General features: G+C 49.0%; 5 protein-coding genes across 6 annotated transcripts; 2 read left to right on the plus strand and 3 right to left on the minus strand.

Moving 5' to 3' along the window:
• Nucleotides 1-194: 194 nt before the first annotated feature.
• FOXG_12344 (uncharacterized protein) lies at nt 195-2,142 on the plus strand. Its single transcript, XM_018392107.1, has 4 exons — nt 195-358; nt 408-996; nt 1,046-1,420; nt 1,470-2,142. Exons 1-4 carry the CDS (start codon nt 222-224, stop codon nt 1,830-1,832), a joined length of 1,464 nt encoding a protein of 487 aa, XP_018250905.1. The 5' UTR covers nt 195-221; the 3' UTR covers nt 1,833-2,142.
• FOXG_12345 (chitin synthase) lies at nt 2,057-5,953 on the minus strand. Its single transcript, XM_018392108.1, has 3 exons — nt 5,305-5,953; nt 2,520-5,234; nt 2,057-2,467 (listed from the first exon to the last, which is right to left on the minus strand). The coding sequence occupies exons 1-3, from the start codon at nt 5,386-5,388 to the stop codon at nt 2,330-2,332; spliced, it is 2,937 nt and encodes a 978-aa protein (XP_018250906.1). The 5' UTR covers nt 5,389-5,953; the 3' UTR covers nt 2,057-2,329.
• Nucleotides 5,954-6,443: 490 nt separating this feature from the next.
• Nucleotides 6,444-10,357, minus strand: FOXG_12346 (uncharacterized protein). 2 transcript variants are annotated; one of them, XM_018392110.1, is made up of 9 exons: nt 9,870-10,357; nt 9,477-9,809; nt 9,394-9,427; nt 9,205-9,346; nt 9,046-9,157; nt 8,866-8,991; nt 8,773-8,815; nt 7,709-8,725; nt 6,444-7,662 (listed from the first exon to the last, which is right to left on the minus strand). In XM_018392110.1, exons 1-8 carry the CDS (start codon nt 10,248-10,250, stop codon nt 8,061-8,063), a joined length of 1,836 nt encoding a protein of 611 aa, XP_018250908.1. In that variant the 5' UTR covers nt 10,251-10,357; the 3' UTR covers nt 6,444-7,662; nt 7,709-8,060. The 2 variants fall into 2 exon arrangements, with proteins under 2 accessions (XP_018250908.1, XP_018250907.1); XM_018392109.1 differs by having other exon boundaries at nt 6,444-8,725.
• A 570-nt stretch (nt 10,358-10,927) lies between these two features.
• Nucleotides 10,928-12,549, plus strand: FOXG_12347 (uncharacterized protein). The gene is made up of 2 exons (XM_018392111.1): nt 10,928-11,393; nt 11,441-12,549. The coding sequence occupies exons 1-2, from the start codon at nt 11,271-11,273 to the stop codon at nt 11,615-11,617; spliced, it is 300 nt and encodes a 99-aa protein (XP_018250909.1). The 5' UTR covers nt 10,928-11,270; the 3' UTR covers nt 11,618-12,549.
• FOXG_12348 (uncharacterized protein) lies at nt 11,686-12,456 on the minus strand. The gene has a single exon (XM_018392112.1). The coding sequence runs from the start codon at nt 12,344-12,346 to the stop codon at nt 11,858-11,860; it is 489 nt and encodes a 162-aa protein (XP_018250910.1). The 5' UTR covers nt 12,347-12,456; the 3' UTR covers nt 11,686-11,857.
• Nucleotides 12,550-13,138: the final 589 nt, after the last annotated feature.

The following is a 13,138-nucleotide window of genomic DNA, read 5'->3' on the forward strand; positions in this document are numbered from 1 at the left end:
AACAGAATCATGAAGAACCCAAGAGTTCTTGCGTGCTACAATGTCGTGCATGAACGCAATCACCGTGCATCTGGCGTAATTGTCTCAACCCGATTTCGGATCTGACTGCCCCGAGTCTTCCTCAAGTCGACTGCGTTTATATCAGTCGCATAGCCTGTCTTCGCCACATTTTCCGAGTTATTTGTTTTCCATATCTCCTCTGAACTTTATAATATCACAGTATGCCTCATAAAATTCGGCGTGTCGCGGTAGTTGGTGCTGGTCCAGCTGGCGCCATTGCAACTGATGCGCTTGTCAAGGAGGGAGCATTCGATACCATCCGGGTATTCGACCGCAGGTCTGCTGTTGGAGGAACTTGGTAAGAGACATTCTCTTTCTGAAAGTAGATGTATCTCACGGCCTAATAGGATTCATACGCCGCATCTGCCACCAGGGATTCCTTCCTTAAAGAGACTAGTTAGTGGAGAGGCTGACAATGAGGTCACTATTCCTGGGAATCTACCAGCGGTTACAACAATCTCTGAGGCAGTAAACAGCCATCAACACCGATTCTCAGACACCCCGATCCATGAGAATCTTCACAGCAACATTGCACCTGATATCATGAGTTACACTCAGGAGCCCTTTCCCAAGAAGCTCTCACAAAAGACTCTAGCTGAGTATGGACCAGACTCACTGTTTCGACATCACTCTGTTGTCCGTGAATGGATAGAGGGTATATTTTCTCGTGGTGGTCATGACAAGTTGCTTGAGCTGGAAACGACAGTTGAGAAAGTCGAGAAAGAGAATGGAGAGTGGGTTATAACTCTTCGAAAAGTACTTAAAGGCCGAAACTACTGGTGGAGAGAGACATTCGACGCGGTAGTTGTAGCATCAGGCCATTACAACGTACCCTGGTTTCCAAAGGTCGAAGGGCTGTTGGAATTTGATAGAAGGTTTCCTGGCGCGATCCATCATAGCAAACACTTCAGAGAAGGATCCAAGTATAGAGGAAAGGTAAGCACAATCTCGGATGTCTAGTATCAGGCCAGGCTGACGATAGAAGCGAGTTATTGTGGTTGGAGCTTCGGTCTCCTCCATCGAGATCATTCACGAGATCCTGGATGTCGTGGATGGGCAGGTCTACGCCTCCATAAGAGACCAGCCCATTCCAGCCTTTGGATGGGTTCCTTTCGAGCATCCCAAGATCGCCATCAAGCCAGCCATTCAACGCTTCGATCCAGAGAATGGCCGTGTACACTTCACCGACGGGTCATATCTTGACAACATAGACCATATAATTTACGGGACTGGTTATACCTTCAGTTTCCCTTTCATCCCTGCGGTTCAGAAGCGTGTCAAGAATGCCTATCGTCGACTTCCTGGTGTATATCAGCATACGTGGAATATTGAAGATCCAACACTGACTTTCGTCGGAATGGTAAGTCTTCTGGCTTCCGAATGGTTCTTAAACTGACTTAGTCTCGCAGCTTGGAGGAGGTTTCACATTTCGAGCCTACGAGTGGCAGAGCGTAGCCATCGCTCGTTTTCTTGCTAGTCGTGCGAAGGCACTGCCCTCTATCCCAGAGCAACTGGAATGGGAGCGGCAACGTGTGAATGAGAAGAGAGGAGGAAAGGACTACTACTCTATCGCGCCTGACTACGAAAGCTTCTTTGAGTATCTAAGGAATATTGCTGGAGAGCCTGCCCAAGGGACATATGGACGCAAGTTGCCAGCATTCGATCCGCAGTGGTTGGTTATCTGGGGTGACATGGTGGCACCGAGGTTGGAGAGCTGGAGACGAAAGAGAAACGAGGCTGAGAGCAAGCTGGAACTGAAGTCCAAGTTGTAGATGCTAGGTTGTACATATCGTGGAGACGGGAGTAATGATCCCATTGAGCCGGTTTTGCTAGAGGCTGACTCTGTTCGCGACGATATATGATAGTCTTCAAAGGCGACCACGAACATACTTTCAGCAATAGCTGGCTCAATGGTGAAAATAGATCAAGTGGAAAGGCAGTGAAGTTCGGGATGCTTCACGAGCCCAGAGATGTTCATGTTGGTTACCGGACTTCATCTGTGAAGAGGGTTGGTGTCAAACATTTACGTGCATATGGCTGCAATCACGAATACAAAAATACGGATTAGATTAAGAATCCGAGAGCAATCTACCTCTGATTTGCAACGCCAATAAGTAATAGTCGTTGCATGCCGCTATTAACTCAAAACCATCCCATCCCAACATCCAAAACCTCTCAGAAAAGAAGCATCACACCGAAATTTTCTCCTGTAACCCCAAAAGTATGTAGTTCATTAAGATATTTCACCAGACAAAACGCTCTCCCCGGTTTATCGTCTCGCAATGCAGCACATGATGCCGGTTCGTCCAATGAACCAAAGGAAGCCGAAGAAGCGTACAATAGACAGCACAGCTGTCGAGTAAAGAAGAACACGGAAATACGTAGGCGTGCGGACGTCTGCTGCTTTCTGAGCGGAGCGTTAGTATGTTATAGAGGACAAGGGAGAGTGAGTGACTTACTGAGACGCCGAGAGTGATGAAATCGTCTGTGGTGACAACGACGATGAGAACAATATTACAGAGAAGCCAGAGAATAACAAGACCAGTTCGGAAAGACTTGTACGAATCTTCGACGTCCTTCTTCTCGGGCTTTTCCTCTGCCATTTCGCTCATGGGTGCGAGAGCTCGCCAGACGACCTTCTCGAACTTGCTGTCGATATCCTCCTGTTCCTGCTCAATTTCCTCGACCACAGCTTCCTTGCCCTTCTCATCCTTGACGATCATGGCTGATGGCAGAGCTTCGGCAGTATCAGAGCCCTTTGTTCCCCATGACACATCGTGCCAGTTGTTGAAGGCGTAGACCATCAGGATGTTGATGTACGTGGACATGAGGACGAGATACTGAGGGAACGAGTGGAACATGTGCCACGGGTCGAGGTATAAGAAGGATGCGATGTAGTTGAGACCATAAATGGTGAAGAGGGCAATAATGATCAGTCCCGCGACTCCGGTATCGCCTCCGAAGAAACTATCAAAGAAGGCTTTTCCGGACTCGAAGGAGATCTGCTCCTCAATAGGCGTTCCAGTGAAAGCTCGGTACACGAGATAACCAGTCAAGACGAGAAGATACAGCTGGATGAGACCGAACACCATGAAGGAGAGGACGTAGGTGTATTGTGCGCCTTTAGGTCTGTTTCCAAGAGCGAGGACGAATTGAAGGACGAGGAAGGCGATGTATATGTATTTGATCAGGACGTTGACAATCGGCGTGGCTGTATCGCCGAATGGCCAGCCATGGTATTCCGAGAGAACCTGGGGCGTTCCGACAAGCTTCATGATGATGGTGGTGGTGAGGTAGAAAGCCGCGAGCGAGAACCAAGAGAACAGCACATTGACCAAGTTATACACGAACTGGATGTGCAAGAAAAATAGACGAATGAGGTTATGCCCCGATCCATACATTCGACCGAAATGCATGAGGGAATAGAGCGACATAGCGAAAGATCCGTTGAGCCATCGACGTCGCTGACCGATAAACTCAGCAGCGCCTTCGGGAACATCTGTCTCGCCCTTGGAGGCCTTGATATAGCTGAGATGCCACTTTTGACTGGCCTTTGCGACTAACTCGAAGCAGAGAATTCGATCCTCGGCAAGGAACATGTTCTTTTTGAAGATGTTCATGCCGTCAATACCCTTCTTGCCCAATGATTTGGAGAGCGTATGGTCGCCGTGAAAGTACTGCTCCAGAGGTCTACCCATGATAGCGCGGAAGCGATACGCCGAGAAAGCACCAGGCAAAACACTAACATATCCAAAGGCACTTTCGAGCGGTTTATCGAGGACGTTGGAGATCTTATACTCGAAATTCTGCACCGCGACGAGTGGATTGAGAAGCATCTTTCCACCCTTGCCAAGCATGACATGGATCTCTCCACAGGCGCCGCCGAGATCACGATCGTTGTAGAAGCCCTCCCAGAGGGACAGCAGGGCGCGGGGGCCGGGCTTCGTTCCGGCATCAATGAGGATGGCGACCTCCGGGTTAAGAATGCGGCCAAAGGCATTGAAGAGCCAGCGATGCGAATTGATCTTCTTGCTGTTCTTCTGCTTGAGACAGAAGATAAACTGGACGGGGGGGAGATTGCGATGAGGCTTGTCGGGATCGGGACGGACGAGCTGTTGATCGGGTGTCACGGAGACTTGGCTGGTGTACTCGAAAATATGGGCGACGGTTTCTTTGCCATTGACATCCTTTTTGAGAACACCATCTTGATAGATACCAACCGTCGCGAGCACGTCGAAAACGTTCTTGTCGACCTTGTCGATACCATCAAAGACGAGACAAACGACGATCTTCTGCCACGCAGGACCGCCCTTGTTCCAGAACTTGGAGCGTTTGAGGTTCACAATGTCCCGAATGTTCTGCATCGTTCCGTGGAGGGTACGCGCAAGTAGCACCTTGTCCTCGTTGTAATAGGTGATGGCGATGAGCAGTTCTGTATGACGGTTGTACATCTTGGGGCGGAGGTTAAAGCCGTTTCGCAGGGTGAAATCGTTGGGGTCGCATGTAGCAGCTGTGTAGCGCATCTTTGTGAACTCCTCCTCCATGCTTCCGGGACCGCTTCGGTATCGCGGTTCAACGGCGTTTTTGATGGCGCTGGGCACGGGGTAATCGATGCTGAGAACGGAGCCCTGAACGAGCTTGACTTTACGGGTCTTTGAGCGACCGAGACCACCTGCGAGTTGGTTCTGCTGCTGTCGCATCATCCAGCTCTCGTCGACATCGAACTCCTGGTACGTTGAGTCGGGGCGTCCGTGGGCAAAGTCTGGAACAGACAGAGCCTCGCCATTCTGACCCCAATCTTGCATCGTAGGGGCGCGATGCATGACGGAGAGACGAGATTCTGCCAAACGCGAAGCTTCGACATCGTACTCAGGCTCTGGGTATTCGTAGCCCGGAGACCCAGGCATGCGACCGTGCTGGTCAGCAGGATAATGCCCAAAAGCACCAGGTCCATAGCTATTGTGACCAAAACTATGGCCGTCAAAGCTGTTATGGCCTACGCTGCCTTGGTATGAACTGTGTAGAAGATCGCGGCTCGACTCATTCTGCTCGGGCACGGGTCGTTGTGCGCCCAGCGGAGGGGGAGGGGACAATTGATCATAGTCTGGTTCGTAAGGATTGCTCACAGGAGAAACACGAGCGGCGGCTGTTTCGTCAGATTCGCGAAAGTGGTACTGCAGAGAAAGCGCAAGATTAGATCGCTGTGTAATTGCGTTGGGTTTACTGTTGAGAGAGCTAACTTACAGCTTGGCCAGCTGGTAAATCTTGCATTTCCCGTGGCGCATCATAGTTTGGGCCGTTGCCTTGGCCTTGCGGATTAAAACCCATGACTGCGCTCTTCTTCTCTGCCCTCAGTCCAAAAAAGACTCCAAAAAATAACTGATCAAGCGAGAGTTATTATGTGCGACGATATCGTGGTCTTCTTTCTTCTTTTACAAAAAACAATCCCCAGGTAAATCTGCCGATTATGACATGCGATAAGATGAGCTCGTTATCGGAAGTGCCGGGCTGTGATGCAATGCGGCGCCAAAAAACGGGAATTAAACGAGGGACGGTAAGAAAAAAAAAAAAAAAGTTATTACGATGGACGGAGTAAACCCTCTTTTCGTCAAGATGTGATGCCGACTTTTGTTATGCGATACAAAAAACGAGAGGATATTCTGTGATAGACACAAAAAAGAAGGAGAAAAGAAAGAAAGAAGGGGAAAAATCAGGTGAAAAAAAACTGGACAGAGCTTCCTAGAGGGGGCGTGCTACAGTACAGTACATCGACACAGGTCAACTTGCTTTGTGAAGCTTAGAAAAACACAGTGAGAGAAAGGAAGAGAAAAGAACATGGATCCTGGTTAGGTCCAGAGAGATCGACCTCCGCCGCGTAACTAGTGGCTCCATATTATGCCAGCTTTTGCAGAATTGGTTGGTTGATGTTTGTGGTCTGTGACGTAGAAGTCTCTCATCATGCTAATCCTGTCAGCCAAAAAGTCAGAAGAGACGAGAGGGCGATGCTATTTTTGGGAGGGTGACACATGGGCACAAGCCTCGTATACACGCAATTCTTTGCTGCGTCTACCCATTGCCATGGGGGCAATAACGTACAATCCCGTGCTATTTCTGATCCATTTCTTCAAAGAAAAGTCTTTCAGAGGCATATTTGATCGTGGCTTACTCTCGTTTTAACGGGCCGTTACGTCAAAAGAAAACAAGGCGTCTTTTTTAATTTTAGGCCTGGCTTGGAGCGTTACAAGTAGAAACATGACCCGCCCCACCCACTGCTCCGTCCAATGTAGGTACAGCACGCTACAGCGGACTACGGGGACTTACAGCACAGTATAGCCCGACGACAGCACAGTAGGTACCCCACGGGAAGCAGGGAGCATGGATGTCACTCGTATCTGAATCTTTCTTAAAAATAGAAAAGATAAAAAAACTCAAATGTCGGGGCCAGATTGAGTCCGAGATAGATTGAATTAACGTTACCCCGAGATGGGCCCTTGGTGAATACTAACGTGGTCCTTGAGATTCAACGTCTGTTCACTGTTGAGATGGACTTCAGCTACACCAAAACCGCTATAGCCTCCCCTGTCGGCTTGTTAGTGCACTGACGCCATCATTTTCCTGTTTTTTCCCCTGCATTTGACGATTCCGCATAAACAACCACGTCCCAAAAAGAGAACAAAAAGAAACCCTAAACAGGGAAAAACAAAGAAACCAGAGTGAATGCAACTTGAGTCACCCAATTCGCAGGTCTTTTGATCTCTGGTCAAATGCTCACAGACATCATCTGCCATAATGACGCCATTCCGGCAATTCGGATCATTTTTATGTGTTTTTAAGGCGACGCCGCAGTGACTTGACTTGACTTGACACTGGACGGAAAATAGCGCAACCGGCCGACCTTCAGTTAGTTTCTAGAACAAATCATCGGTCTGCCCGTTTCAAAAATCCGTCGTCTTTGAATGCGTGTTTGGGCTGCTACACGAGGTCCCTGCCAATATCGCACGATGGACAGTGCACCCTTGCATTGCTCATCTCGTTTTCCGTCAAGTGCAGTGACCATGTCAGCCCTGCTAAGAATTGGTCAAACAGTCCACAAACAGGGCTAAGATGGACGATGAAAATGCGCTTCCAAGGGCTAAATCGATCGCGCGACGTAAAACGGCCAAAGCGACACTTGTTCTCGGGTTTGCTCCGGTCATTGGAGGTGGTCACGTGTTGATTTGTTTGTCTTTTGTCCTGACGCGTGTCATTTCCACTCTAGACCCATCCTGTTGAGTTTCCGAATCATGCTGTTGTATTCGCATTCATGCGCGAATCCGATCTTGATGTACATGCGACCTCAATTATGTACGCGACACAAGATCCATTCCACATTACTTCCCAATAACATCAAAGCCCCAAGATTCCCATTGTTTGCCATCATAAGTACCCCGACGCGGGGAACGTCGGAACCCGATGAACTCCAGTCAATGCCAATTACAATAACACCGTCCTGGGTAGCGCCATGTATACTTCCTTACAGATTGTAGACTGAAACTTCTAATTTCCAACACTCAATCATTCATCCTTTTCATGACAAACCTTCTTGAACTCCTTCAAAATTGCCTGTAGATTGTCAGTGTCATTCGTCACCATAAATAGTCGCACGTACATCGAAATCGTGATCTGCCATTGACATGAACGCTGGAGACCTGTCCAACTTCAACTTGCCAACACGCGGGCTCTTGATGCCAAACGCAATCCTCGCCAGAAAGCGCGCATCATCTCGGATGTCTGTTGATGTCAGTACCTTGTTGATGGCTGCTCTGTCGACCTGCTTCGGCGACGACGGGGGCAGCTTCACAGCTGCGCCTCTGAGACAGAACGTGCAGTGTCCGCACTTCTTCTTGTTCTCTGGAAGATCCATGCCGAAGTGCTGTGCGATGGAGAGGCCGAAGCATTTTGAGGCTGTGACGAAATTGATGACATCTTTGAGTCTATCCAGAGCCTGCTTCTCGCGCCTCTTAAGGTCTTCGTAGAGCTTGTCTGTGAGATCGTCGATTGCTGTGTCTGTCTTTGGTAACTTGTCCATCACTTTGTACTTCTGCTCGACTCCTCCGACGGTGAGGACGATAGCACCACTGTTGTTGATCATTGAGGAGGTTGATAATTTCGTTCCGTCGTAAACCCTCATCGTTGGCGACCTTCGCTGGGTCAATCGAGTGGAATTTCTTGGCCTTCTTGGCGTGCTTCAGAATAGCCTTGCTCTCTGGCGTGTTCATGCTCTTGAGACGGGGGTAGTATTGTCCATGTGCTTCGAACTTGTAAGAGCTATACTCGGGTGTCGTCGCGCGGATGAGATTGAACCTGAGCTCCAACGCAGCGTAGATGACACCCAGGGGACTCATGCGAATGTCGAACTGCGATGACTGGCTGTAGTGACTGACTTTGAAAGTTTCGCCAGGCGGCAGTTTGACAACATCGCCATCGAATATTTCTTTGAGGAGGTTGCGTAACGAGTTGCGGGACGGTAGGTCTCCACGCGCAAAGTTCTCTTTGATCCAAAAGTCTTCTCGGCAGAGGTAGAGCATGCAGTAGCTTGGTTTGCCGTCTCGACCGGCACGACCGACTTGCTGACAGTACTCCTCGACGGTACTCGGGATATCCCAGTGGATAATGTTTCGAATGTCTGCACTCATCAGTCATATGCTCACAGAGGCGACCACGTCGACCAACCTGACTTGTCGATACCCATGCCAAACGCAATGGTTGCAACTACCTAGGCCGTTGTCAGTACTGTCCTCTAGCCTCGGATCCTGACAAGCCCACCGTTTGGATTTTAGAGCTCATGAAATCATCTTGAATCAGTCTCTTCTCATCAAGTTTCATGCCGGCGTGGAAGTGGGCAGCGGGGACCCCCTGCTTCGTGAGATGCGTCGCCAGCTCTTCAGCTTGCTAGGTCGAATATCAGCACTGAAAGATCACAAGAGGGCACAAAGACTGAGCAACCTTTTGGAGAGTCGTGTAGATGAGTGTCGAGCCGGGATGCGTTTTCAGGAAATTAAACAGAAGCTCATACTTGTCATCCTTGACCTTGACGGCCTCGGCTTCGAGTCGAAGACTGGGGCTGTCAGCGAAGATTTCAGGGTATGTAGCGTCAGAACTTACTTGGGGCGATACACTGATGTTCTGAAAACACCTTCGTCGGAAATGTCGAAAGCCTGGCAAATGTCTTTGACGACAGGTGGTGTAGCGGTGGCTGTCAAGCAGATGACACGCTCGGCCTTGATCTCCTGAACGAACCGGGCAACTGTCTTGAGTCAGCGGAGGCCATTCAGCTGGCGCAATGACGCAAACCTTTCAGGTAGTCAGGGCGAAAAGAATGTCCCCACTGTATCAAGGTCAGGCAACGTGCTGCAGTCAACGGAAGAGGGACATACCTCTGAGATGCAGTGGGCTTCGTCCACGCCAATCATTCTAACCCCTCCCTTGACTCGCTTCATTGTCTCAACGAAGCCTTCGTTGTTGAGGCGCTCAGGAGCGCAGTACAACAGGCGTAGTTGTCCCTCTCGGAGATCCTTGTTGATCTTCTGGATTTCATCCCAACTTTTCGTGGAGTCCATACACTCCGCTGCGATGCCCCTCCGCTTGAGCGCATCAACTTGGTCCTTCATCAGAGCAATGAGGGGCGAAACGACGATGGTAATACCCGAGTCGTTGGCCTGTCGTGCTTTGGTCTGGCGGTCTACTTCTGGAAACGCGATGGCAGGAATCTGCTTGTATCAGTACAGGAGATCCGCTGACGATGTTGGGACGGGAGAGCTGAAACGTACCTGGTAGCAAAGTGACTTTCCGGCACCCGTGGGAAAGACAACAAGTGCATTGTCGCCATCCAGAAGTCTGGCGATGGCGGCCTCTTGCTCATGGCGAAACTCTCTGTAACCAAATTTGTCGGCCAATAGCTTTCGCGCAAGCTGAATCCGTTGTGTCTCGCCAAGTCGGCCATTGGAACTACTTTCCTTAAGACTGAGAGAACCATGTCGTGCTTTTTTAGTAGGCGCTATGCCTTGAATTTCGTTCTCTTTGCCTCTGCTATGCTTCTTAGGCGGATTCATCATTCCCGCCTCCTCAAGCGCGTCAAAGATGAGGTCATCTTCATCAATGTCGTCAAAGAGAGCGTCTCCAGAGTCAAAGTCTTCGTCGGGAATTCCCATTCTGTAATCCGATCTGCCGAGTATAAAATAGAAACACAACTTCTGAAACAATATCGCGTAAAGGAAGATTGATAACGGACACTTGGCGATGCGGTAAGGATTTTTGGTGATTGGTGGCGATTGACTCCAAAGGTCCCTGAGGGGACGCGTGCTGAGAGTTGCGCGGTGACGCCTGATCACGTGGCACGCTGTTTGTGAGAAAGGTGAGGTGGGGCAGGTATTCAGCGCACCATGACAGAAATGGACAATAAGGCGCTAGCTTAAGGTCACATATCTTGTGCTTAACATGGAGACGGATTTATCTCATCTGCTCCTTCAATTTTGTCGTGCTTATAGCCAAATGTACGTACCCTATAGGCATCGCCGCATTCTTTCGGTATTTTCTGCCCTTTTTCTTGACTCTCGAGTTAGAATATCCCGCCATGATGCAATCGGTAGCTTGGTATTCTTTTTAATTATAAATTCGGTGATAAGAGAAGGGTATAGCCGAGTTGATTAGTTATTGTGTCTTGTGTCATAAAACCGGTCTTGAGTGACACTGCAATAAACGTATTGCCAACCAATTTCTCTGGCACCCAGACACGTCGTTCCAGCACAACACAACACCACCCTTTTCACATATACAATATTGAAGTACCCGGAGCATTTATCCTATTCAGTCGCGCATCAATTGCCCCGATTTGATCGACAAAAGTTTCTCATTCCCAATGGCTACAATGTGGGGAAGCATGAAAAACGCTACGTCATAGATGCGAAGTCATGACATTGATAGGATGAGACGACCATGACAGTCAGAGGAAAGGCAATTTAAAGGTAGCGATATCATAATGCTTATTTTATTATCGAAATTCTCAACGCCATCCTTATGTGAAGCATCCATGACGTGATCATTTACTCGCCCTTAACATACAGATATAAGAACAACCCTCTAAGCGCCAAGACTCCTCCCATCTTTTGCTAGGGAAACACAAAGATACCTCATCTGTTATTTCTACCAATCAATTATTGCCAACCTTAACAATGTCGGGTTATGCACAGAACGAGCGTGGCCAGGGCATGTCTCACGCCACAGCCCCCTCTAAACTCTCCGAAGGTATTCAGCGACAAATGCCTAAGGGTCTTGAACATGCTCTTCCTGAATCTGTAGGTTATTTACGAGCACTCCAAAATAATTATGTCTAACGTCTTAGATTCACCCCACTGAGTCTACGCCAGGCTCATCCGGCGGCATCTCATATGCGAAGGGCGGCGAGGCATCCCTACTACCACAAAAAGATCAGGAAAGTTTGCCTGAAGGAGTGAAGAGAGCCATCCCCAATGCTATCCATGATACTGGAGACAAAGGCGATGCGAATGACAAGCACTGAAGCGGTGACTGGGTTTGCGGTCTAGTATCTTGCAAGATGATCAAGAACATCCGGAGGTAATGAGTTGTAGGAACATGGGGAGAAAATGGTTTTATTGCAATTTCCTGATTCGTTGCTTGTGATATGCTATAGCCTGTAGGGGAGGATTAATGAAACATGAGGCGAGATGTTATACATGAGTGTTGTGAAGTCCCGGTTCCAGCAACGTATGCGGCTTGACCACTACGCAAACCCATTGACCTACAAATACAAAAAGAGACCAGTCGCCAGGATGACTACTGCTGTGATCCCATGACTGATGCTAGCATTGGCAGCCTTCTCTTCCGCCTCCCCTTGCACATACTCCTTGTTCGCAAACTGCCGCACAACAACAGCATCGCCGACTCCAACAAGGGTACCAAACATGAAGCAGATTCCCATGCACTTTTTCGTAACTGCCGCAGCTAGCGGGCTCACTTGACAGATCGGGGAGAATTGCCAGAACGCATAGAGGCCAAGAGTGCTGAGACCCGTGCCGATGTTTCGTAGTCCAGACGCGTAGATGAGAGATTTCTGGAAAGCTTCGGACTGCGAAGAAGCGGTCCTCTCAGTAGCTGGGGTGTGAAGACCGAAGAGACGCATGGCGTTGTAGGGTGACACGAAGCTGTAGATTCCAATGCTCGTGCCGGTTACTCCGAAGAGGAGGGGAAGTGCCGAGACGATAGTCGTGGTGGTAATTTCTGCTGCCATGATGATTGAATTGTTGACACAAATGCGATTTGTTCAAATGGTTTCGTGACAGGACGTTGGGTTGCCTGAAGTTGATTGAAGAGATGGGAGAATAGGATTGGTGATTGACGAAATGACATTCACGATAGTGACGCAAGAGGTTGACTTGGACCGCTCTCGTAGATGCATATTCTGTGTAAATCGTTAACGTTAGCTTGGTGGACTCCGCACCAAGCGAGGCACTCTCTGCGGCGCTATGTAAGCCGTGGTTGCAGTGTCTCAATATGAGATGCTCAGGTGAATAACACGAGGATAATCTGAGAGCTGTCCTAAATTTCTCTCGGAAGATTGATTTAGTAGGGCATGGCGCTAAGCGATGCCGCGAGGGTTCTATCCAAGCTGTCATGCTCACAATACTTCGGGTTCAGAAGATGAGACATAACCATTTTATCTTGGGATAAATAAAGAAAAGTTCTAGCTGAACTATATGTCAAGAAAACAAAATCCTTGTCCTTGAGGGTAACGCTTGGAAGACTCTTGAGCCCGACGCGAGTTGCGGTGGGTTTCATTCTGCCTAAGACTGCCCTGAACGTCTTTCGAGAAGTTGCTCGCTTACAGTATCAAGGCCGTGCATTCTATGAAGACGTATATCTGTTCCCCCTCCTGACTTCAAACGAATCCCTTCCCGGTAGCGGCTCTCAGACATGAAGAAGAGCAAAGCCAGCGACCCAGCGTTGTATGCGGACACTATGTCAAAGGAAAGGGATTTTCTTTTTAAAATGAGGAAAGCCACGTCACTACGTTTATCTTCCG

The sequence above is a fragment of the Fusarium oxysporum genome, chromosome 13 (genome assembly GCF_000149955.1).
Source record: "Fusarium oxysporum f. sp. lycopersici 4287 chromosome 13, whole genome shotgun sequence".
NCBI classification, from domain to species: Eukaryota; Fungi; Ascomycota; class Sordariomycetes; order Hypocreales; family Nectriaceae; genus Fusarium; species Fusarium oxysporum.